The sequence below is a fragment of the Carettochelys insculpta genome, chromosome 2 (assembly GCF_033958435.1).
Source record: "Carettochelys insculpta isolate YL-2023 chromosome 2, ASM3395843v1, whole genome shotgun sequence".
In the NCBI taxonomy this organism is placed as follows: domain Eukaryota; kingdom Metazoa; phylum Chordata; order Testudines; family Carettochelyidae; genus Carettochelys; species Carettochelys insculpta.
In genome coordinates, this window is record NC_134138.1 from 159,199,762 (window position 1) to 159,226,675 (window position 26,914).

Below are 26,914 nucleotides of genomic sequence, written 5' to 3' on the forward strand. Positions count from 1 at the left end.
ACAAGACTACTTCTGGGCTCACCGCAAACCACTGCTGTGTCCCCAGACAGGTGCAAAAAACAGCAAGGTGTGGGGAGGTGGCTGCATGCTCCTGGAAGGGGCAGGGCCTCAGACAGAAGGGGCCAGGCTGGGGACAGCCCACACTTAGCACCACCTGGAGTGTGCTGTGTGGTGCTCTGGTAGTAATTAAAAGGGCCGGCGGCTCTGGGTCCTGCCTCTGCTGCCACAATGTCAGCAGAGACTGGAGCTCTTTTGAATCACTGGGGTCTAAGGTAATACCCCATTCCCACCCCCCAGTTAGTGGGGCTTGTCAGTACAAGACAAGTCACTGTTAGCAAATCAAAACAGAAGTCCTGAATGAGGCACATTGTCCCCATAGGAAGAAGCTGGCAATTAGCAAGCTCCTCCTAGCCCCACCAGGCTTTCCTTATATGCTACATCTACACTACAGTGATCTGTCGATAGATGTTACTGTCAGAAGATATCTTCCGACAAAACTTCTGTCGACAGATTGCGTCCATGCACACAAGTGGATCACTCTGTCAATCTGGCCTGTCGACAGAGTGGCCAGAGTGCCTGGCCTCTTTCTTGACAAAATGGCCAACCGGAAGCACAGCAGACAGGGCTGCCCGGTGTCCCAGAGGCCCTGCCTGTTGACGGAGGGCCCCGTGGAGCATCCACACTGGTTTTCTGTTGACAGATTCTGTCAAGGAAGGTGTTCTGCCTCATGGGGGGATGACAGGATGCTGCCGACAAGTGCTGCATTTCTGTCGATTTACTGTCAGTAGAAGGGACTTATAATGTGGATGCTCCGTGAGTTTTGTTGACAAAACTCTGTAGTATAGATGTAGCCATAGAGTGAAGTTTAGAGGTGTGCTTAGTCTCCCAAATAACCACCTTAATTCCTCCCTCCAAGTGTGACATCCATTGGAGGGGCAGTGCAGTGGGGCTGATCAAGCTCGTAGCAGCTCATTAGTTTTTCCTGGCCAATGTGGGGTTTGTCTGCCCCATTCCAACCACCTACAGAGGTTAGATTTAAAACAATTAAAATCATGCCCATAACATCCAGATTTGTTTAAATCAGTTGTCATCAGTTCTGTTGCTTTTAAACAAACTCAGGGTACTAAACTTTCATAAACTGTACATGAAGTCTTAACTTTAATCACTGTGACAGGCCAGTCCATTAAAATCTAATGAACATGCTGCTTGGTACATAGTACTGAAGGTTGGGACGCATGTAAAGCATGCAAAAGAGTCGCAGATGGAAGCACTGGGATAGCGCCAGAGGAACAAAGAGAAGATTTGGATATTGTTACAAGTTTTATATTTGGTGGTAGCATGAACCCAGAAAGAGTCAAAAATATATCCAGCCTTCTTTAAAGGGTTACATTTTGAGGAGGAATTGAGCACTAACACTTTGATAGCTGACAGTTCATCATCATTTTCTATATTTTGGGGCATAATATAAATAAACAGAACTGTACAAATCAATATGGACTATATGGACTATTGACCATTAAACATTAAAAAGTAAAAACATACACAACCCTAAAACACCATGTTTAGAAGTAATTATCCTTTGAAGAAATTTATGTTGTACAACCTTCCTAGATTCTTCAGTTTTTTGTTATGACCTGCTTTCTTAAAGTTAAATTCATCTTTCAGTCCATTTACAGTGTGTTTTATTGATTTAAACACACTGGCTGCGTCTACACTCATGAAAAACTTCAAATTGGCCATGCTAATGGCCAAATCAAAGAATACTAATGAGGCGCTGAAATTAATATTCAGCATCTCCTTAGCATGCTGGTGGCCATGGCACTTCGAACGTCCTGCATTTCACTTGCCCATGGCTCATCTAAACAGGGGTCCTTTTCATCTGATAAGAATAAGGGGATTTCGATGTTTGCAGGGCTCTTTCAAAAAGGACCCCTATGTAGACGAGCCACAGGTGAGTGAAATGCAGCATTTTGGAAGTGCTGCAGCCAGTGGCATGCTAATGAGGTGCTGAATATTCATTTCAGCACCTCATTAGTATTCTTTGATTTGACCATTAGTATGGCCGTTACGAAGTTTTTCATAAGTGTAGACACAGCCACTATGTTAAGCAGTTTCAGTAAATACACACACGTAGTTAGAATAAAATGAATAAAACAGTTAATGGCTGTGGGCACATATTTCTAGTATCAGTTTCTGGCTAGGTTACAGTGTTTTGTTGCTGTACTTGTGTTTTAATTAGTCCTGGGCAATGCTCATATTTGGAGGTATAGGTGTTTGTGACAACTCATTTCTGATTCCTGTTGAAAAATGTTTTTTAAACTGAGTTTTGAAAGCAAAAAAGAGCACTTTTTTGGCAATATATCCCTTTTTTCAAATTCACATACTGATGTTTGGGCCGAAGCATAATAGAGCATCCAAGGCACATGTTCATGTCCTCTGAAGAACAGTGAGCTCCGTGTTCAGCAATTAATTAATACATACCTCTGCCTGTCTCTTTTTCTGTTCAAACAGCAGGCTTGACTCTCCTGACATGTAGTTAATTTGAATTTGTTCAAAATAGATATCAAGTACTATTTTATCAGAATACTCTACCACTCCTTCACACCAGTTTGAGCATTTTTACCCACTGTGTGTAAATGTCTACGTAAGTTCCAGGGCAGGAGAGTCAGGCCCCGTGCTTAATTTATCATGAAAAAGGAGTGGAGGTCAAGCAAATTTTTACTTTCATACCTGACACAACAAGCCCCAAGGTGCCAGAGCTATGAACTGCCAGCTCTAAAAGTGCCAGGGCTTAGCACCAGCAAGCCTTGGCTCAAATAAAGCTCTATTCAGGTCTGTTGAGTTTTGTATAATTCAGGCATTTATCAATCTATTCCACTTTCGGGTTGGCTAAGGCAACCTGGCTTACCTCCAAAGGGGCCAGACCAAAGGTGACTTGTTTGGAAGACCAAGTCACCAGGGGACCACCAGTGGACCTGGTTGGCAGGTTTATAGGCTGTAGAGTACACTCATTAATCTCTCTACGAGGTTTACATACCACTAGATGTGACAGAACACCATATGCAGGAGATATGTGGCTAACAAAGTCAAGTAAAACCATTCCTATCTACCTGTTGGCATGAGATGGTTAGTCACTTTGCCACATCTGGTAAATGACGATGACCTCCAAGTGCTGATCTCGTCTTATGGCCCCCTGGCATCCTATCTTCTGCCTCCCTTCATACTGAACTGTCCTTCCTGCTGTTCTATCCTTCAGTGCAGGAGAGAGAACAGCAAGTGATTGATTATCAAAGTTCATTGACAGTGAAAGGGCATGACAAAAAGAATGTAACATTGATTATGTGACTTTACTGGTGGAAGTGCAGTAGCACTTGGTCTCCCAATCTACTTAACTGCATAGCTTCAGCCTAAAAGCTTACCCTAACCCTGACTGACTCCCTGTTATAGATTTAAGGGAACAGTGCATGCCACCACAACTGGCTTTGAAGTAGAATCGTAGAGCGAAAAAATGTGCAGAAAAGGATGAGGGGAAGAGCGGTTGGGAGGTTGTCTGTAGGAGAGAACAGGCATGAGGATCCTCACTAACAGTCACAGTCTATACCCCGGGAACACCAGTCCTGGAACCTTTCCCTGCAACAAAGCCCGCTGCCAGCTTTGTCCACATATCTCCTCTGGAAATACCATTACTGGACCTAACCGGGTTACTCACAGAATCACGGGCACTTTCTCATGCTCCTCTACTAACATCATATATGCCATCATGTACCAACAATGCCCAGATGCTTTGTATATTGGACAGACTTCTAACTCCCTTAGACAAAGGGTCAATGGGCACAAAACAGACATGAAAACACTCCAGATCCACAAACCAGTTAGTCAACATTTTAATGGAATGGGGCATTCTGTCAACGACCTCAAGGTATGTGTGTTACTGAATAGAAATTATCGCTCCTTTGTAGAAAGGGAAGTGGACGAATTGACATTTATATTCAAATTCGGAACATTAACACATGGTTTAAATCGGGATGTGAACTTTCTGAGTCACTATAGGGGCTCGTCTGCATACTTGGCTTAATCTAATTCTTGACCTTCCCCCCCACCCCTCCACTCTCTGATTTGCTCATCTTGCTTATCTTTTTCGGATTTGTCCTCCTTGCTTACTGTTTTTGGTTCCCTGTGTCTTAAATATTGAGTCTGTTCTGGTCTGGCTATAGTCTGAAGAAGTGGGTCCGTCCCACAAAAGCTTACCTAATAAACTATTTTGCTAGTCTTTAAAGTGCTACTTGACTGCTTTTTGTTTTGATAGTGTATAGACTAGCACGGCTTCCTCTTTGTTACTATTCCACAGTTGTAGTTATTCATGAATTCTGATTTGCCAGTTTTTACATTTATCTTAATACAGTCCTTCCTTTTATTTACCGAACAGCTGTACTGAGCATATACTCAGGTGTCAGTCCATACATCAATTTTAAATGTATAAAAGGGAATAAGATTGAAATTGTCAATGGAATTCAGCCATGGCATTTTTCACCTGCCTCAATTATCTGTTCAATCCTACAAAGTAATCTGTGGAAGATATTATTTCTTTTATTAAAACTGAATGTGGAGAATATTAGTGAATCAGATACTATAGCTGTATAGCTTAAACGTGTAAAATATGCATTGTTCCAAAGCATCATTAAAGGCATGCATTTAACACACTATAGACAACCTTACTGAGTTTAGTGGCCCTCGGGTGTTGGTCACAGTGCTCAATAATGGATCACCATCCTATGCAGAGAGAAACAAACATTTCCTATTCCATAGCCTAATGAATATGAAAATATAATAAAAGCAAAAGAGTGATTATACTAAACCTGTTCCATAAAATAATTCATTCGGAGTTCAAAAATGAAGCAAGTGAAATGCTTTAAAATAATCCTTCATTAAAGAAAAATGACTGGATATACTGTTTTTGAAAATGTAATGATTAAAGTTTAAATGAATCACCTTTTATTTATGCAGTGTAGTTGCAGTTTGTCAATCTCACCAGCAGAAGTTGCTCCGTTAAAATGTTTCCTCAGCCACCTTGTCAGTTCCTATGTAGCAATCTCACTGTAGATGGAGGGAAACAGGAGGATATTAAATGAGCTAAAGTATGAAAACTTTTCAGCTGAATTTGGACTTTCTTTTTGTAGTTTTCTGGATAGTAATCTAAAATGGTATCAATATGAGAGAATGGAAAACAAAATCTATTTCATGTAGTCTGTCGGGATTCACATGCCACATGACCAGATCTGTTACGCTATGTTAGGATAGCAAAGGATGTGTTATTTGTGGAACTTGAATACAAATTATGAGAATGAAGAGCACAAAAAAATGTGAAAGCGTTAAGAGTCACAGACAAAATTGAAACTTGTGACTGAGCTGAAGCTGCCAAAATTATTTCCATTAGCACCTTCGTTTCTTCTTGAGTCATAATTTACCTAATACCTGTAAATCTACTAAATTCCATCGCATTCTCTGAGAATGAAAGAAGCAACAAACTAGCATCTAGTTTAGATCACATTTAAATAAAAAACAATCACAGCAGTAAAGTGTGGGGCAGAGACCTGTTCGATGCTGATTAAATGCCAAAACACAGTTGATATGCGGGAGGAATCACAAAAGCCGTTATTACTAATAAACAACATCACAGATATTATCATTAACTTATTGAACAATAAAGACAAAATCAGTGTTTTACTAGAAATAATTTTAACATTAAACCATATCCTATCAGAAATGCTATATAATTTTTTTAGCTCGGGTATGATGGTTAATATGTACCTTGTACTCAGCTGGACCCTGCAAGCTGTCAGGTTTGAAGGCAGGGGCCTTCTTTTGAGGGACATCCCGTTGAAGCAGGGAGCAAATGGAAATGATTCACAAGATCAGCTATGTAGGGAAAACAGGGCTTTAGTAAGACTTGGTCTGCAGTGAGATTTAAGGGAAGGGTTTTGCTTTCATTCCTTTTGGGGAGCATGTGAACCCTTTATGTGCTCAGCTTCCTAAGGACATGTGAAGCTGTCTACCTCAATCCTTTAAAAAGGATGGCATGTGCTGTATCTACACTGCAGTTAAAAATCAATGACTGTTCCATGCCAGCTGCTTCATGCTCACCGAGCTCATGCTATGGGGCTGTTTAATTGCACTATTGACCTTCAGGCTGTGGCTGGATCCTATAGATTCTGTGAGATGGGCAAGTCCCAGGATTTGAGCTGCTCACCCAAGCTGCAGGAGCCCAAATTGGCTGGTACAGGCCTGCAGGTGTCTAATCATAGTGTAGACATACCCCATGGATATTTACAGAAGCTGAGTGTGGCTGGTCAGTTACTTTCTTTGGCTAGGGCTGCCCGTACTTGATGTAACTTGAAACTTCCAGACAATAAACCATTCTGCTGAAGCCCAATTTTTTTTCTCTTTTAATCTTTGTAAATGGGGGTAGGGGGGCAACTTTTGCATTTAAAATCTTTGGGCTGTGATTAGCAAGCCAGTTTCAATTGGAAGAAATTCAGCCAATTCATTTTCAGTAACAGGGCTATTAAAAAAAAAAGAAATGATTTCTGTGTTTTTTTTAAATAGCTCTCGGCAGGGAGGACAGGGTTGGTTCTGAAATATTTTTCTCTCTCAATAATTCAACCTTGTCACATAAATAAATCTATTCTTTGTGAGGCCTAGAGAAAAGTCTAGCAACCTGGAAGAATTTGGAGGAAATATCAGGAAGTCATATTGTGCAGATGGCTAGGAACATTAAGCTGCAATTAGAACAGCTCCATAAATAGTTCTTTTAATGGAAAGCAATTTTTAGTTTAATTAGAAAGAAATCCTCTAATGTTATTACAGGGTGGCAGTGATCAGTCTGAGATGTGTAGTAAGGAAGAGGCTTTATCTAGAATGAAGAAAAAAGGAGCACCCATAAGCAGATGAAATGCGTAGTATGGAATTATTCAGGCTATGAGTAATGTTGGAATACCAAAACAATAAAACAAAAACAAAATGCCTCGTACAAGCAGGAATCAACAGAAGAAAGGAATTAGGTTGTACATGAAGCTAGCAGGGGAAGTAGGGGAGGAAGGGGAATAAAGATGACAAAATTAGTTTAAAGTGTTTTGTTATTTAATCAGAGAAGAGAGGTGAGAGGTGACTGAAACACTTTTCTATGCATAATATCCGAAATATTTGAACAGATGACAAAAAGTGTCCGAGTAGTGTGACCCCAGGCAGGAAGAGAGAATAGTGAGGTGTTTTTTTTTAAACCTAAAATCAAGAAGCAGAAGATAGAACAGACACTAATCTTACTGAGTTGAGAGCTCTGTCAGCCACATCTAGTTTTAAACATATAAATATTCCTTAACCAGAGAAAGAGGGTTTTTTGTGCTGCATGTGATTTCATTGTACAGGAGGGATTACTTAAAGAAATCAGTGTAACTCTGGAGTCATGTCTCCAAACAGCAAGGGCTGCTAACCTGTCCAGGAACAATATCAGTTGCAAGTTAGTTTTGAAAGGGAGTTTAGAAAGTGGGAATGTGAAGCAGATACACATAACAACCATTCTGTAGACTTTGGCCAATAAACACCCCCTGAATAAAAACACACAAACAAACAAAAGCCACCAATACCAACACAAACAAACAGACAGAAATTAAAAACCCTAAAGAGTACCAATAACAAGGGGAGGAGTTAATGAAGGGGATATTCTATATTCTAATAAAGAGACAAGGATAAAAGTTGATGAAGTATACATAGGAACTGAAGAGAAACATTCAAATAAATACAAGTCCCATTCAATTACATCACATGTAGGCAGACAATATAGACACATTTTATAAGGCTATGTATTCAAATGCAAGAAGCATAAATACAGGTTGAACCTCTGTAGTCCAGGACTTTCTGGTCTGGCAACATCTGTGTTCTGACGTTTTTGGGAACCCTTTTGGTGCTCTGGAGTTGAAGCATCATGGGCAAAAAACCGGTGCAGCAGGACCACAGATGTTGCTGGACTGGAGATGGTGGCTGGTAAAGGAGTCTTGAGACTGGTAACTGGCAGCTGAGAACAGAGCTGAGAAATCGGGGCCTGCGGCCCAGTGGTTGGAGCCTGACTGAGGGACAGTGGCTGGGAGCATAGCCCCAGGGATTGCAGCCAGGGCTGGAGTTTAGTGACCAAAGTGGGGGGCTGCAGCCTGGAGGCTTGGGCCAGGAGCAGAGTCCATCCGGCTGGAGAGGAGCCTGGCAGCTGGGAGCAGAAGTGCCAGCATTGACCTCCACGGTTCACCAATTTCCCAGGTTCATGGCCAGTCATGTCCCATGGGTGGTGGACTAGGGAAATCCAACCTGTGCTTGGAAGATCTTGTGTATCTGGTATTATAAGGCTATTGATATAATAGGAATCAGAGAGCCTTCATTGAACAATGATAATCACTGGGACGCAGTAGTACCGGAGTCCAAAATATGTAGGAATGACAGTTAGAATATAAAGGTGGGGAGAGGGCAGTCTATTTGAAGGAAAGCATGGGATCAAATAGACTAAAAATCTGAAGTGAATCAAACAGCACCACAGACTAGCTACAGATAGAAATTCCATGCTTGAATAGTAAGAGTATAGCAGTAGGAATATATTACTGACAATCTGACAAGGACAGTGATGATCATTATGAAGTGCTTGGGGAGATGAGCGAGTCCACAACAGATAAAAACAACAATAATAATGGGGGATTTTAGGCATTCCCATATTGACTAACAACCTGTCACCTCAGCACAGAATGCAGAGAGGGAATTTCTACATATCATTTATGAGTGCATCTTTGAGCTTCTATTCTTGGATCCGCATGAGGAATGGCAATTTGTGATTTACTTCTAAGTAGCACACAGGATCTGCTCCAAGGGATGAAAGTAGCTGAAATGCTTGGTAATAGCAACTAAAGTACTTAAATTGAACATCCTTATGTAAGAAGAAATACCAAAGAAACCCATCATGTTAACATTTACTCCAAAAAAAGGAACTACGCTAAAATGCAGATGCCCGTTAAATGGAAGTTTAAAGGAATAGTGACGAGTGAAATGCCTGCAAACTCCACGGAAACTTTTACAAAACACAGTAGAGGTTCAAATTATGTGTCCATTGGCAATGGGTTGGATTAAGCCCCGATGCCCTACAAGAGGCCAGGGGCCTTGCCACACCCAATCCCAGTGAGAGGAGCAGAGGAGAGGTCCTCCCAGCAGGATAGAGTGTCTCTGTGGCAGCCAATCAGGACCCAGCAGGCTGGTATAAAAGAAGCTGCTGGGTTAAGGCCTGGCAGTTCCTCAAAGGAACTCGGCTCAGACAAGTCTGTCTACTGACTGGGAGACCAGCAACCCTACGGACAGCTCTGAGTGCAAGCTGAACTGAGGCCCGCACAAGACCCAGGTCCTGTAGCTGCAGATTGACCACAATCCTAATATAAGAACTGACAGCACCCTGGACAGGGCTAGTCAGATCACACCCTTGAACCTTGAAGACAACCAAACAATACATTACATGGTACCATTAGCTGCAGAGGGGCACTCACAAGCCGGTGGACCCTGTTACACCATCCAAATTAAAAATCAAACCAAAACAGTAAGAGGACAGTAGTGCCACCATGTGAAAACAATAAAGTAAAAGCTATAGTTTGAGATAGAAAGGCATATTTAAAAAAAATGCAAGTAAAATTCTACTGAGGAAACTAGAAAGGAATATAAATTCTGGAAAGTTAAGTATACAAGTATAATTAAGCAGGCCAAAAAGGATTTTGGAGATGATATAAAATTATTTAAGATCTATCAATCTATGGCCCCCTTTCATCTCAAGCAACGGTGATTAGCAGCAGTGGTGAGGATCTATAGGCAGTGTTTGAGTCTTCAGCTTCTCTCATGGGTTATCCATCCAATAATGGATTTTCACGGTTGATTGCAGCAACCACGTCAGTTTATTTCCAAATTCTTGAGTCTGAGAGTTTTTCCTTCTAAGATGAAGTTCTTTTGCATGACTTGCATATATACTGTCAAAGGACGATGTGCTCTGTTGTAGCAATCGTCGCCAGGTATTTCGATTTGATGATGTAGATTCCCAGTGGTTTAGATCGATGTTGAATTTTTTCATGGCATTTTTGCATATATCCTTGAATCTTAGCTTTGGTCTTCCTCTTGTTCTTGCCCCACATGACAGTTCACTAAAGAGGATTTCTTTGGCAAGACATTTGCCACCCATTCTTCTCACCTGACTAAACCATCATAGTCTTTTGCTGTTGAGGATCACTATGAGGCTGTGTGCGCCAGATCTTGACAGGACATCTGCATTTGAAACTTTATCTTGCCAGCTGATATTCAGAATTCTGCTGAGGCAGCAAAAATTGAAGCTGTTCATTTTTTTTCTCCTGGTTTGAGTGGGTGGTCCATGTCTCAGATCCATATAGCAGGATACTCAATACACATGCCTGGTAGATTAAAATATTTGTTCTCACTGTCAGCTTAGGAATGTTTCATGCTCATTTCATAAGTCTGCCACAAATAGTAGCTGCCTTCCCAATTCTGATGTTTAGTTCTTTGTCCATAGATAGATTTGTGGTGACAGTTGATCCAAGGTAGCAGCATTGTTGAATCACAAATGACATTGGCTCACTGAGATATACCTTAAGTGAATACATCAGGTTTTTTTTTCACTCTTATGTCAAGGGACACCAACTTGCAGGCTTTGGACAGAGAATCTGTCAGTGACTGTAGTGTGTCTTCATTAAGAGTGTTGAGAGCTGCATCATCTATGAAAAGGAGTTCCCTAATGAGGACTTCCCTGATGAGGACCGTTCTTACCTTAGTTTTATCCTTTAGTCTTGCCAGGTTGTGGAGAGAACCATCTAATCTTGTGTGGAGAAATACATTGCTGCATGAGTTTTGAAATATGCAATTTAGTAGAACTGAGAAGAATATGCCAAAGAGGGTAGAGAAAAGAATACACCCTTGTTTGACTCCACTGTTCATCACAAACGGTTCTGATGTAGATCTGTCAAATTACACTGTTGCTTTCATGTTTTCATGAAAGTATGTTATGAGCTTGAGTAGGGTTGGTGGGCAGCCAATCTTGGTTAATACTCTGTAGTCTTGATCTACTGACTGTATCAAATGCCTTTAAGCCCATAAATGCTATGAATAATGGCTTTCCTTCTTCTCTGCATTTTTTCTGCAGTTGTTGAAGTGAGAAAATCATGTCCATTGTTGACCTGCCAGCCCTAAAGCCACACTGTGTTTGTGGTAGACATGATCTGCAAGTTTTTGCAGGCATTTGAGAATGACACGGGCAAATGCTTTTCCTGTGATTCTCAGTAAAGAGATGCCTCTCTAGTTGTTGGAGTTACCCGTGTTGCTTTTGTTTTTATAGAGAGTGATGATGTTTGCATCCTTCATGTCATGTGGGACATCTCCTGCTCTCCAACATTTTAGGAGTAAGTCGTGGAGGAAGGGGATGAGCACAGCCTTGTTTGTCTTTAGGAGTTCAGCTGGGATTCTGTCATTTCCTGGTGCTTTTTCATTGGAGAAAGCATCAGGACCTTGAGAAAGTTCCTCCTCTGTTGGCTCTGTATCTAGCTCAGACATTTTTGGAAGAATTGGGATGAGGTTGTTAAGTTTAAGTTGTATTGTTTGCTTGTAGGAATAAAGACTTGAGTAGTGTTCCACCCCTCTGGACAACTGCTGCTTTTTAACTGTGATCACCTGTCCATTTAAACACTTCAATGGGGCCACTTTGGTCTGAGTGCTTTCTTCAATCCATCAAATATGGTTTTTGGGTCACCCAAATCAGATGCCTTTTGAGTATTAGAACATAGATCAGCTAGAGTGTGTCATCCTTTTATGCATGCTGCATTGCCTGGGGTGGTATTTGAAGCAAGTGCATTGCCCAAGTGGCACGATTTCCTTCTCGGTTGTTCCAGTTGAATCCAAAGGAAAGACAGAAGTTAGTATGTTGGAACTGAGGTGACAGCAAGGAGATGCCAGAAAGCAGGTTGGATGAATCCTCCGTGCTAACCACCTTAACATCTCCACTCTGGATTTTCTATCTGGGTTTACTCCCTTAGGCTTTGGATCTCCCAAATCTACCCACAGTGCAGTGGGGAATTTTCTGACAGGTTGTCTTCCTGGGGTGACATAAGGAGTTATGCTCCCTTGGATGCCGGTAACCAAATCATGGTTCATATGCGATTTGGATTATCCAAAATAATCCAAGGACCCAAGTATCCCAGATCCTTATCTCATGCAGAATGAGGGAGCAGTAGCCTTATTTGATGGTGGTTTCCATTCGCCATGCCACAACATTGTCATCGGGCACCTGTGATTTTCAGTTGGGACATAGGATGCCAGCCAGTTCCCCATCACACCCTGATAATGTTGCTGCTGCTGGTTCATGGATGCATATTTGCACGAAGAAGTGCACTTATTTTGCAGCAAACCTTTCAGGAGAGGACCCCTCCTATCCACCACCTGGAGACATGCTGGGTAGCATGCAGCTCTGCTCCCCCATGTTTACCAGGGACCCCGTATTTAAGATGGTTAAGTCGAAAATAACAGAGATCTCATAAACCTGGATAACTAGGCAAGAAAATGGCAGATTAAATTAAATATTCCAAAAGTGACAGAAAAGAATTTGTTTTAAAACTTTTTTCCATTTGAATCATTAAAAGTGTTATTAACAGTGCAAAGTTATTTTATTCCATGTATGTATTTATTTTCTAAAATATATGGGAACTCATTTCCAGAAGTGCCATGCAACATCATTTCAGACTGGTTAGAAAGGGAGCTTTAGATGATCAGCACCTCTGAAATTCATCAGCGTGAAGTTTAACTCAATAATGTTCCATAAATTATTATTAGTTTTAAAAAGAGCATTTTAGATAGTTTAGAAACAGTAAAAATTGGGCCTATTGTTGCTTGTTACCTTCCCTTTGGCAGTAAGATTGTGGGGAGAATACTTGAACAATGCCTCTGATTTCCTTAACTCTTGTCGTACTGGATACAGACGTAATTTGGGCTTTGAAACCGTATTTGTTGTGTTCGCTGATATCAGGCAATCAGTGAAGATTATGTATTTGTGCTGGTATTCTTAGTTCGGTCTCCTGCCTTTGATCATGAGGTGGAGCTGACTTAGAAATCATATTCAGAAGTCCACCGCTCAGGGTGCTTTGCAAGTTTGGGCACTAATATATCAGACCTACTCTATTGAATGTCTGAATGTTTTGTCTGTTCAGTAGTTTGTGGCTATGTCAGTATTGTTATCTGTGATGGTCTCTATTGTCAGTGACTTCTAGTTAAGAAATAATTCTTTTTTTCCAGTGTGACAATGCAAAAGGACTTAAAGCCTTCTATGATGCAATAAAATACGGACCTAATCATCTGATGGTTTTTGGTGGAGTATGTGCAACGGTCACTTCTATCATTGCTGAATCCCTAAAAGGATGGAATTTGGTTCAGGTAAGTCATGATATATAATATATTTGACTGCTGACTCTCTTCATATTCTTTACTTTTTCTGGAAAAATAATAACCGTTAAAAGTGTTGAGACTGCTTTGCAAAATGTTAAATGTGAGTAACTATACAATAACTTTGAAGGAAAATGAATTATATAAAAAGGATAAATATTTCAAATACTCATTACTTATCACTTTCAGAGATTGGCATGTTAAGGCTTCAGAAATATATTAAAGCTATTCAGAACATTTGTGGTTAGAAAATAAAAAAGTTTGGTTTGCCTGGTTTGTCTTGGCAGATAGTTATTTAGAGTTTACGGGTTGTATGCGGATAGTTATTTAAAGTTTATGGGATGTATGAAATACAGGTTGAACCTCTTTAATCTGGTACCTTCAAAATCTGGCTGGTGCCAAACCAGAGAATTTTCCCAACCACAGGGGATCAATATTGTCTAGCAGCATTACCAACACTTCCACTGCTCGTTGAGCTCTTAGAAGACATTTAGGGGTAAATTAGAGCTAAATAATGGAACAGAACACTGAGAGCCAGGAGTCATGGCTGTAAGCAAACTTTAAGGGGCCACAGGAAACTTAGCTGCACCCATGATACATGGACATCTGGTGAACAAATCATGCCAGACTACAGATGTTACCAGACCAGAGAGTACCAGACTAGAGAGGTTCAACCTGTGTGGTATAGAGAGATCATTGATTTGTTAATCCAGTGCCTGAATCTAAAGCCCAATCAAGTGAATAGAAAGACTTCCTTTGACTTCAGTAGGCTTTGAATCAATGTATCCTGATGTCTATACTCAGGGTTGTTTTTGTGTTTTTTTTTTAAATCATTATTCAAGCAAATTTGCATTGGCTTCGGGAGAAATTGAAACAGATAATTATTTAGTAAAAACTAAATAAGAACTTCAGTATTTGGCCCATACATCACATCTATCCTCAGATGTTCCCTTCTCTTCATTCCTAATGTTCCCACTTTGTTGAGATTGTCTCCACTGAATAATATTAGAATTTAATACTGATCTTTAAAACAGTCATCCAGACAGGATCAGTAAAAGCAGGCCTTCTGCCTCAAAATCTCCATATTTACAGTGGGCAATACAAACTATTAAACCAACATGGGAATGGCATTCTGGATCCTCCCTAGCTATCGCTCAAACGTGAGCGAATTGGAACTTGATGTGGAAAGGCTTCTACACTCCACATACAGCACATATGAGGCAGGCTTTGGAGGCTAGCTAAGGGGTAACATTCATTTCATTTACTCAATGTGAGACAATACTATTAAGATGCAAGGGCAAGCTTTATACCAGCTAAATGCACAGAGCTCCGGTGGCCTCTGGTATCCTCTCTGTTCCTTCCCAATGATTCTTCAGCTTTGAAAGTTGTTATTTCACTTGAGTTGTCCTGCCAGTATTTGTCTAGAATTCTCTCAGTCCCCACAAGTCATTCGTTCTCTTTTTATATGTCACCTAAACACTTTCAGTTTCCTTGTGTTTTAAGAATGATTCTTTCCAAAGGACTTTCCAATTTTTTTTTTTTTTTTTTTTACGAAGGATGTTTCATAGAAGTAAAAGGAAAAAAAAAAGTATTGGTGTCAAGAGAAGGTTTTCTTTTTATTCCTGCACTGTCCCTTGGCTGGCAATGTTTTCTTCTAAGCTTTTGATGTGGGAAAGATCTCTTCCATCATGGTACAGCAGTAATGAATAGAACTTTAGGCATAGCTTGCAAAAAGTAATAATGTTGGCTAGATTTTATTGCCATACAGTACATATTACCTATGAATAAGTCTGGTGGGTGGTAAGCACAAATCCTTCTGTTCACAAGATTGCAGTTTATTTAACTATTATCCTTAATTTAAAATTTAACTTCATTAAGAGGAATGTCATGAGCAAGACATGAGAAGTAATTCTTTTGCAGTATACTGCACTGTTTAGGCCCCAACTGGAATAATGTGTACAGTTCTGGGCACCACATTTTAAGAAATATGGAGACATGCCAGAGAACAGCAACTAAAATGATTAAAAGTCAAGAAAATATGACCTATGACAGAAGATTAAACAAATCGGGTTTGTTTACTTTGGAAAAGAAAAGGCCGCGAGGGGACATGATAGTAGCTTTCAAGAACCTAAAAGGAGGTTACAAGGAGGAGGGATTAAAAATATTCTTCATAGCCTGTGAAAATAGAAAAGAAGCACTGGGCTTGAATGGCAGCGTGGAAGGTTTAGATTGGACATTAGGAAAAATTTCCTAAATCTCAGGGTGCTTAAGTACAGGAGTAAATTGCCCAGGGAGGTTGTAGAATCTCCATCATTGAAGATATTTAAGAACAGGTTAGATAAATATGTTACAGGGTTGATATAGATGATGCTCGCTACTGCTGTGCGGACAGGGAACTGGACTTGGTGACCTCTCAAGGCTCCTTCCAGTTCTAGTGTTCTATGAGTCAGTAGCAACATTATACAGAGCCAGGCAGATGAAGTAATAAATAAAACACAGCATCCTTCTCATCTAAAAACTTCTTTTTTTTTCAAAAATTTCCAAGTTTTGACCTAAAGGTGACAATTAACACTAACACAAAATCATGCAAAATAATGTAGATAAAGTAGTAGTTATAATTTAGATGAATAGGAATAAGAGGGAAAACAATTTCTCTAGATAAAACTATAACACTGCAAAGAAGAGAAACTAAGTTTGGCTCCGAAGCCTGTGTTACTTTATTCCTGTGTTGTCAAAGTCACACAGACAGTGTACTTTGAGCCCCAGTACATACTGATTTGATTTACACTGATCCTCTCTGGCTGATTGAAGTGATGGCTTTTCTACATAGAAGTGTTTCAGTGCAGAAGAAGGTGGAGTAGAGAAGAAGAAAATATCAGAAAGGCATAGTGGTTGTTTAAACGTTCTTCTGTTTGTTATCAAAGATAGGGGTATCGTTCCTGCTCATAGCTTGATATTTTCCACAAAACTTTTTAGACCAAGTGAAAAATACATGTGCCACTATATTCCCAAAGCTCTCTCTCTCCTCCAAACAACTCCCAAATAAGACACACTTATGCAATATAAAGGAATAAAATATTCACATGCTTTTTTCTTATTGGCTGAGTTGCAGCATTGGTAACTAAATATTTAAATAATGAACTTTAATTAAATGGATTACACACTCTGTTCTGTGAGTTATTATTCATTCTTTCCACATCCTGTCTTCTTCGCACCACACTTTCCTTAGTATTTTAGATCATATTTTTCATGCCATCTTGAAATTCATGTTGCATTTCTTCTCAAGGAGGCAGACCTCAGCAAAGTTAGGGAATCAATAGGCAAGATCCCTGGGAAAGCAAGACCAACGGGATAAACAGGGGAGTTGGCAGTTTTGCAAAAAGACATTAAAGGCACAACAACAAAATATCCCATTGCTCAGGGGAGATCAGAAGCATGGCAAGCGATCACTGTGTCTTAACTAGGAGATCTCGAAAAAGATATATTGGATTTGGGAAAGGTACTGAGAAGGACATCAGGTATTATTAGGAGTATTAAATAGATTCCATGTGAGGAGAGATTAAGCCTGAGACTTTTCAGTTGGGAAAAGAGATGATTGAGGGTAAATGATGGAGGCCTGTAAATTCATAAATGATGTAGAAAAATTGAATAAGGAAATGTTTTGCTCCTTCAAATAACACAAGAACTAGGAGTCACTCAGTGAAATTAATAGGCAGCAGATTTAAAACAAACAACAGAAAGTGTTTCTTCACTCAACCTGTGCGATTCTCTGCCAGACAATGTTGTGAAGGCCAAGACTATAACAGGGTTCATAAAAGAACTATGTAAGTTCATTGAGAGTAATTACTTCAATGACTATTAATCACAGTGCAAGCAGAGATTCAACATGATGTTCAGCATGGTCCTCACCTCTGTTTGCCATAAACAGCAAATAGATGACAGGACAAGTCACTCAATGACTGTGTATTGTGTTCATTTCCTCTGAAGCACCTGGTATTTACTACTGTCAGAAGATTGGATACTGGGCCAGATGGACCTTTGTTTTGACTCAGTGTGGCCATTTTCATGTTCTTTCATACAGTACAGATGTATCTGCCCCCTGCTGTAGCGCACTAGCTCCCACTCTCCCTAGAGCTGAGGTGGAATCCAGGAGTTCTGATAGGGTCTCTCTCCACAGAGTTAGAAACAAAGTAACGATATGTGTTACAATTTCAAACCTAACAGTGCCCCTTCAGTGCCTTGCCACAAATTGTTAAAACGTGTTATTAGAGCTGAGTGGGTCTCCTATTTGTCTTTCCTCTAGATAGGAATTAGATACAGGGCCCCTGTCAGCTAACTGCTAAATTATCTGCCAGAAAAGTAGAGTTTTCAAGTGCCTAAATAGACCAGGTAATCATGGTTAAAGTTGACCGCCCCACATCAAAATCTGAAATGTTGCCTCTGTTTGTGTGTGGGTTCAGATATTTCTAACTTGGGGAGTGCCTTTTCTTTCCACCATAGACTTTGCCAGTATGATTCATTTCTCAAAAACTTCAGGAAACACCTAGAAACTGACCATTTCACTCTGATTTTTAGCCCCAAATGTAGGACTTTGACATGCTAAATCTTCATAGTGCAAGCCACTGCAGACAATATATATTGATCTATGGGAAAGTTTGCCCACAAAATAGTAATTATTGACACTGAAAGTAATACTGAATTTACTCTTATGTTTGAATTCAGTTTTGCAAAGAATTCAGGTTTTTGGTCAAAATAAGTTTGTCAGAATAACTTTAGTTCAAAATGATTATTTTGCCAACTATTTTGTCAGTTTGTCAAACTAAAGAATTATATATGGTGCAGGCTATTTGGAAAAGTAGTTTTGGTTTCAGCTGCTTTGTACAACAAAGGCAACATAGAACAGCTGAAAACTTTCCCAGAGCAAACAGCTGAGGTTTCTCCTCTTCTAGGGCACTATGAAACTTGCTCCAACTGTGTAGGGGTGTGGGAGGAAGAGGAGTAGGTATGATGGAGAGTCAGAGTGCTCCATACTTTAGCCAAGTCTTTGAATGAACTAAACTATGTGAGAAATGTTTTGTTCCCCATGTCCCCAGCATTAGAAGGGCAAAAACATGATTTGTTTTCTTTCTGTTACTCCAACTTCTTGTTTCTTCCATGAACTCTATACAACATTTTCATGACAGCCACTCAATGATGAGTAGGACATCTTCATGTCACCCTCCTATTTGTAAGTCCATTGATGGCTAATCAGCCTGATTCTGGAGCTGCAGATCTTATCACAGAAGGTAAGGTATTGATAGTTGTTGGAGGGGCGCAGGGCAGTTTTTGATGCCCTTCTTTTCTGCCTCTCCTCATCTGTACCACACCATCATGGAATACCATTCTCTACCCTGGATTGTCTTGGGCAAGGTTCTCCCAAATGTCCCCATTGATGCTGCACTTTTTCCATGTGTGGCATCAGCATGTCCTTGTATTGCTTCTGTTAGCTCCCAACCCTCCTCTGTCCTTCCTCCAACTTGTAAAACAGAATCTGTTTTGGGAGGCTCTGTCAGACATCTGAACCATCTGACCAGTCCAATGAAGTTGTTGATGAATGATAATGGCTTCAATGCTGGTCATGTTTGACTCTTCCAGGATGATAGTGTTCATGTGCCTATCTTCCCAAGAGATATTTAGGATTCTTCTGAGGCACCATTGATGATATTGTTCAAGTGCCTTCAAGTGATACATGAATGTCTTCCAGGTTTCACATGCATACGGTAGCACTGGAACAACTACTGCATAGTATACAAGGAGCTTTGTCTTGGGATAGATGTCCAGGTTCTGGAAGACCCTTTGTCTCAGGTGGGCAAAAGCAGAGCTTGCACAGCTCAGACAGGGCTGGATTTCCTCATCAATGTCAGCTTCAGTGGGAAAGTGACTTCCAAAGTATGGGAAGTGCTCTACATTTTCCAGCAGTTGTCCATTGACTTCAATAGAAGGTACATGAGACTGTCCTATTGGTGAGGTTTGGTGGAGGATCTTGGTCTTTTTGATGTTCAGTGTGAGGCCAAAATTCTCATGTGGTTCAGTGAAGGCACTTAATATGGTTGCAGGAGAAAGAGCAGCAACCATGTCGTCATCTGTGTACTGGAGCCCCATGATTGAGGTTGTGGAGGGCTTGCTTTTAGCCTTCAGTCACCTGGGATTGAAAAGCTTTCCCATTCATTCTATGGACAATCTTCACTCCATCTGGAAGCTTGTCATAAATGAGGTGAATGGTCGTGGTGATGATGATGCGGAACAGTGATGGGGCACTGACAGAGCCTTGTTTGACTCCCATTTTGACCTCAAAGTGTTCACTTTGGGACCTGTTGTTGCTCAATACTGTGGCAATCATGTTAGCATGAAGCAGCCTCAAGGTACTAATGAATTTTTGGAGGCAGCTAATCTTGAGAGGATGATCCACAGGGTGCTATGGTTGACTGAGTCAAATGCTGTGGTCAGGTCATAGAAACTCATGTATAAGGATTGGTTGTGTTCACGGCATTTTTCTTGCAGTTGCTGGGCAGTAAAGATCATGTCTGCTGTTCCTCAGAATGGTTGGAAGTCACACGGGGATTTTGGGAGAATTTCTTCTGAGAGTGGCAGGAGTCAATTTGCAAGGATTTGAGCTAAGATTTTCCCTGCTGTTGCCAGGAGGAAGATGCCATGATAGTTTCCACAGTCTGACTTGTGTACTTTATTGAAGAGACTGGTGATCAGTATGTCTCTGAAATCTTATGGCATCTGCTCCCTATCCCAGATCTTGAGAATCAGGAGGCGGAGTTGTTTGTAGAACTCTGGCTCACCTTCTTTGAAGACTTTGGTGGGAATTCTGTATAGTCTGGTTGCCTTGTTGCACTTCATTGCTTTGATTGTAGGTTGCACCTCTCTCAGGGTAGGAAGTGTTGCAAGATTGTCCCTGAGCGATAGCTGAGGGATTTGCTCATGGGATTCTAGGTCCACAGTGAAGGGGCAGCTCAAGAGGTCATTATAATGTTCCCTCGAGTGAGAAGCAAAGGCTTTATTGTCTTTCAAGAGTTGGGTACCATCCTTTGATCTCAGGCGATTAATTCCATGGTTTCTTGGGTTATAAACAGCTTTGGTAGCATTGAAGAAACTTCTTGTACCGTTGATTTCTGTGAGATGCTGGAGCTCTTGCACCTTCTCAGTCCACCACTGGTTTTCTGGAGCCCTTGTTTTATGCTGGACTTCTGCCTTGGCATGCATTTCTCTCTTTGTTGTGCAATTTATGTCACTTTTCCAGGCCCTAAATGCTTTCCTTGTTGCCTCAATCAGGTGTTCAATTTCCACATCGTTCTCATCAAACCAGTCCTGATGCTTCCTGGACTGGTAGCCTATGGTTTCTCAACAAGCTCCAATGACATTTTTCAGTTGACATCAGTGTTCTTCCATATCTTCAGGATGTACTGTAAGCAGCTTCCTTTGGAGCACTATCTGAAAGTCACTTGTACTGATTCAAGCCTTGTACGTTGATCTTTCATCGGATATGTTTCCTCAGACTTTTCTGTTTGGTGACAATCCTAATTTTGCCATTGTGGATAAAATAAGGCAGTGATTAGTTTACCAGTCGTCAGCACTAGTCACTGCACATGTGAGAAGGACATCATGCTGATCCCGAGTATAGTCGATGACATAGTCTATGAGGTGCCAGTACTTTGACTGAGGATGTTCCCATGAGTTCTTCAATTTGTTTTTCTGGTGGAAGAGGGTGTTCATGATGATGAGCTCATGTTCTGCACATTTTATAAGGAGGAACACTACAGCACTCGATTGGAGTTGCTGTTGCCAGCTCCTTCTTTCCCAGTGTTAGTCTGCCAGAGGTCTGCTTCTCTTCCAACTCTGGCATTGAAATCAACCAAGAAAATAATGTTGTCTTCTTTGGGGATGTCTTTCAGGGTTATGTCCAACTGCACATAGAATTTCTTCACATCATCTTTGGCATCAACAGTTGGTGCATAAGCACTGATAACAATTGCTTGTTGGTTTTTGGCAAGCTTCAACCTGAGAGTCATGAAACACTCATTGATGGTGAGAGAGACTTCAGATAGGATCTTTCTCAGTTTGCTTTTGATGGCAAATCCTACTCTATGAATTCATTTTTCTTCCTTTGGGTTTCCTTTCTAGAAAAATGTGTACCCTCTGCCTTCTCTTAGCTGTCCTTCATCTGGTCTATGCATTTCTGCTGGGGCTGCTATATCAATGCCCATTGCAGCTCATGGGAGATAATTTCTGTGCCCCTTTTGGGTTGCTCGCTGTCCGGGTTGTCAATTACAGTCCAAATATTCCATGTTCCAAAGTTAACTGTTCGATTTTGAGCACATAGGTGTGAACCCTTTGGACATGGTTATCCAGTCAGGGGAGTTGAGATGGAATATGTTTAGTTCATCTTTTCTAGCCCCTGCCCCATGGGAGGTGCATAGAGTGGATCCTAAATAAGGCTGGTCACTCTGTTCTACCATCTCAGTCCTTGAAATGGAATGACTGATACATACATTCATGGAATATGTGCTGGTCCATGACAAAAGGCTTCCAGATTTCACAATCCTGCTCCCATCGCCATTCACCACTTGCCGTAGGGCTTAAGTTTAGGAGAGTAGTACACAGAAGAAGATGCCTGTGTGTGACTTTTTTTAGCATGGGGGCACTGTTGCATTACAGCCTCCACACAGGTCTTGACGTATAGAAGGCCCACATCCAATGACATGGGATGCACAACGACTGTGAGTGTCTGTCCTCTGCCGCCTTCTTCTGCTTTCACGGCCATTGTAGCATTACCCTTGCTATCCTCTGCCGGTTCTGCCATTGAGGACTTTTAAGATTGTTCTTTGTCTGGACTCTCCCCCTTGATGTTGCTACAGGTGACTCTGCTAGGAGTATATGAGACTCCTTATAGCATCGCTCTCTGGTTCATTGGAACACACAAGCCCACTCACCAGTTCAAATGTGACAATCCAGAGAGTAAGACAACATTATTTACTTTACATCATGAATAACTTGCAGTCATTGGAGTTACTTCCCTGTGAAGCCAATATAATTGACAGAAAAATCAAGCTTGGTACATCTAGGTATGGCATATGACCAGCTGATCATTACATGTGTAGTGAAATTTCTCTTCCTGAATATATTCCAGTTGTTCTAATTACAATATCATTATGTTGTCTGGAACTTGAAAAAGAGGAACTGTGTTTCTACTGTCAGTTGCACAGGTAACTACCATTAATATAGAGTAGCAGCTATCATAATCAGACTCTTAGACATGAAAAATTATTAATTGGATATCTACCCTTAAAATTCTTAAGTTTGGAGAGATGATCATACATGGTAAAATCCATAAATACAATACAGTAAAGTGAGGGACATTCGAAATAATAGTAAAATTAAGTTGTCAGGCTATGTTATGTAGCAAATAAAGGCATAACACAATCCAGTGGTTGGAAATTGAAGCTGAGAGTGAGAATAGTTAACTAATGGAACAATTTATTAAGGGTTGTAGTGAATTATCTTCCCCAATAATTTTTAACTCAAGACTGGATGTTTTTCCCAAAGCTCTGCTCTAAAAATTATTTTGGGAAAGTTCTACAATCTGTTTTATGGAGGCATTCACACTAGATGATGGTACTGGTCTTTTCTGGCCTATGCATCTATGAAAAAAGTTTATGGTCTTTTTTTCAACAATAAAAGCACAGAGCATGATTCACTGCTTCATGACTCATGGTTTACCCCAGTGTAAACTTACAAATATACAAGCATTAGTATCAGGGAGAATCAGGCCATTGTGTTTAAATTATCTAGAATAATAATTACAAATATACAAGCATTAATATCAGGGAGAATCAGACCATTGTGTTTAAATTATCTAGAATAATAATTATTCTAGGCCCACTGTTCTTAAATTAGCTGGAATAATGTTATCCCAAGACTCCAGGATGAGGTACAGTAGACATCCTGGCTAGAGCATGAAGTTAAATATTTAACTGAAGAGAGCCCTCCTTTCCTTCCATCTTCTTCTCATATGTTGAAAACTAGTTTAGTTTAACAAGGTGATCTGGCTTAATCTGTCTTCCTATCAGTTGAAGACTGGCTTTTATCAAATATCCATTTTATTTATCACCAGCATCTGATGAAGTGAGTCTGTGCTCACGAAAGCTCATGCCCAAAACTTTTCTGTTAGTCTATAAGGTGCCACAGGACCCTTCATTGCCGTTTTTATTTAAGTGTGGTTACCTATTCTGTTTCGTGTCAACCAACTTGTGTCTATCTTGTTGAAACAAACAATAAGCTAGCATCAGCAATACAACTTTTGTCTTTGATCTTATGACAGCAAGTCCAATTCATTATACGTGTCGTAAAGAGGCTTATTTCAATCACTTCTTAAATTGGGTCAAAACTATCAAACACTAATGCTAAAACTTTGATCTGCATAATCAAAAATAGAAAACATGCCCTATAGGATAATCCTTAATTAACTCTTTTGTCCACATATTCACTCCTTTCTATTGAATGTTTGATCAATATGTGGAGTTAATGGAAGAATGAGGTCCAGATACCAGAGAAATGATCTTCTGCAAATTAGAGGAATAAAAGAAAAAAAAAGCTTTAGTTCAGTTCAAAGGCTACTTATAAGCATATTACCAAATAAATCCTTTTGTTTCCATTCAGATCCTCCTAGAAGCTGAGAATGTAAGACAAACTTGGGGCTACTGGGTTATTTTTCACATTGCACAGTGGAGAAAATTAAATGTCAACATATTAATGGATCCAGTTTTTCATTTATCATAGTTCTGATTAAAACAGTAACATGTATGGGGCCAAAATAATTAACATGTTTTTCACTGGGTTAAGTGGACCCTGTCATGTGGCACACTTCTTCAGCTTGGCAAATGGGAAAGCATTAGTAGAATATCTTGGTACTTTTGTATTTTCTAAAAATACACAATATGAATATTTCCATAATGCCTAAAACAGTATCACCTTTCCATTTTTATATGGTCTTTGAACCTAATTTCAAAACTCAGTTAAAAATTCCAACACCTTAATATTTTACTTAAAATTTGTCTCAGTTTTTTTCCCCCAGTCAAGTCTCAGGGCTTTAGTTGCCTTTTGAGGGTGTTTCCCTTCAGCTCTGTTTTCTCCTTCAGAGGCATTTGCAGTGGCTGATGTCCCAGAGAGAGAGAGAGCAAGCGCACAAAGCCAAGAAATCCAAAGAGAAAGGCCTATGTCCCCTGCTCCATCTCCCTTGCTGAGCTTCACATTGGAGAGCTTGGCCGTCTCTGTGGGAAGAGTACAGTCCCATCCCTACGGTCTTGGCATGGTTGCATTCTGGCTGCTATTGTGGGCAGTAAGTGGACCCAGTTGTACTGTACTTAGACCATCTATGATCAACTCACTGTGTAATCTTTCTTTGGATAAGCTGAATAGATTAATTTTGATGAGGTGATGTCTTTTACTGGAACAGTTTCTGTTGGTGATGGAGACAAACTTCGTAGCTCTCCAGATCTCTTCTTGAAGTCTGGAAAAGGAAACAGAGTGTCTCAGTAAAATACTCAGAACTATGCACAGATACAAATTGATATCCATGGATTTACCTCCTGCTCTGTGCTGCTATTTGTCTTGTAACAGATATATTAATCCAGCCTGTACAAATCTGAACACCTATTATATTCAGCTTGATACATTACTTCCACAAATTCCAAACCTGCTTTCCCCACAATTTACAGAGAAAAGTCATTTAGAAAATAAGATATTATTACTATGGTGCTGAAATTTGTCTGAATTTAGTTTAGAAACCAAAATTAAGCACAAGCTTCTGTTTAGCTGAAGAGAAAGATGCTGGGAAGTTGTGTAAAGTCCCAGAGCTAAAGAAAAAAGGTTACTGTAATTGTCCTTGAACAGGAAGCTAAGACTCTGGAGAACAATTGACTGTCCTCTGTGCCCCTCCTGATGGGCATGCCTTACACCTTGGGAAACACTGCCCTACACAATATGGTGGAAGTAACCCCTGTGACAAACTGACAATATCTTGTAATAAGCTACGCAAACCTCACAGAAGTAACAGAGAGTAAGCCGTGCTAGTCTATACACTATCAAAACAAAAAACAGTCAAGTAACACTTTAAAGACTAGCAAAATAGTTTATTAGGTGAGCTTTCGTGGGACAGACCCACTTCTTCAGACCATAGCCAGACCAGAACTGTAATCGAGGCATAAGTTGATGGTGGGGTGTAGATTGTTAAAGTCTCTGTGGAATTCTTCTAGAGCCTCTGTACCATGGGTCCAAATCATAAAGATGTCATCAATGTATCTTAAGTAGAGGAGTGGTAATAGGGGACGAGAGCTGAGGAATTGTTGTTCCAGGTCAGCCATAAATGTATTAGCATATTCCACAGAGACTTTAACAATCTACACCCCACCATCAACTTATGCCTCGATTACAACATGCAAGAGATACATTTCCTGGACACTACAGGACTAATCAAGGATGGCCTGATCAGTACCACACTGTACGGAAAACCTACTGATCGCTATACTTATCTACACCCTTCTAGTTTCCATCCTGCACATGTGACTAGATCCATTGTTTACAGTCAAGCTCTTAGGTATAATCGCATTTGCTCTGATCCAGCTGACAGAGAACAAAAACTACAAGAACTTTACCAAATATTCATAAACCTGAATTACCCACCAGGAGAAGTAAAAAACAAATTGACAGGGCCAGACGCATACCCAGAAACCAGCTACTCCAAGATCAGCCCAAAAAAGCCAAGAACAGAACACCACTGGTCATCACTTACAGCCCCCAACTCAGACCACTGCAACAAATTATTAAAGACTTACAACCTATTCTTAATCAGGATGCTACACTGCAGAAGGCCCTGGGTGACATGCCTGTTCTCTCCTACAGACAACCTCCCAACCTCATGAGGATCCTTACTAACAGCCACAGTCTATACCCCAGGAACACCAGTCCTGGAACCCTTCCCTGCAACAAAGCCCGCTGCCAACTTTGTCCACATATCTTCTCTGGAAATACCATCACTGGACCAAACCAGGTTACTCACAGAATCACGGGCACTTTCTCATGCTCCTCTACTAACATCATATATGCTATCATGTGCCAACAATGCCCAGATGCTTTGTATATTGGACAGACTTCAAAATCTCTTAGACAAAGGGTCAATGGGCACAAAACAGACATGAAAACACTCCAGATCCACAAACCAGTTAGTCAACATTTTAATGGAATGGGGCATTCTGTCAACGACCTCAAGGTATGTGTGTTACTGAAAAGAAATTATCGCTCCTTTGTAGAAAGGGAAGTGGATGAATTGACATTTATATTCAAATTCGGAACATTAACACATGGTTTA

At 40.4% G+C, this 26,914-nt stretch overlaps 1 protein-coding gene across 2 annotated transcripts in view; it reads left to right on the top strand.

Annotated features, from left to right (window-relative positions):
* Nucleotides 1-26,914, top strand: part of GABBR2 (gamma-aminobutyric acid type B receptor subunit 2) — a 776,613-nt gene that overhangs the window by 149,104 nt on the left and 600,595 nt on the right. For both annotated transcript variants that reach the window (XR_012644212.1, XM_074985985.1), the window contains exon 2: nt 13,357-13,494. Coding sequence is in view for 1 of the 2 variants with exons in the window: in XM_074985985.1 (XP_074842086.1) it covers nt 13,357-13,494 (138 nt within the window). In the remaining variant the exon portion in view is untranslated. The remainder of the gene's footprint in view (nt 1-13,356; nt 13,495-26,914) is intronic.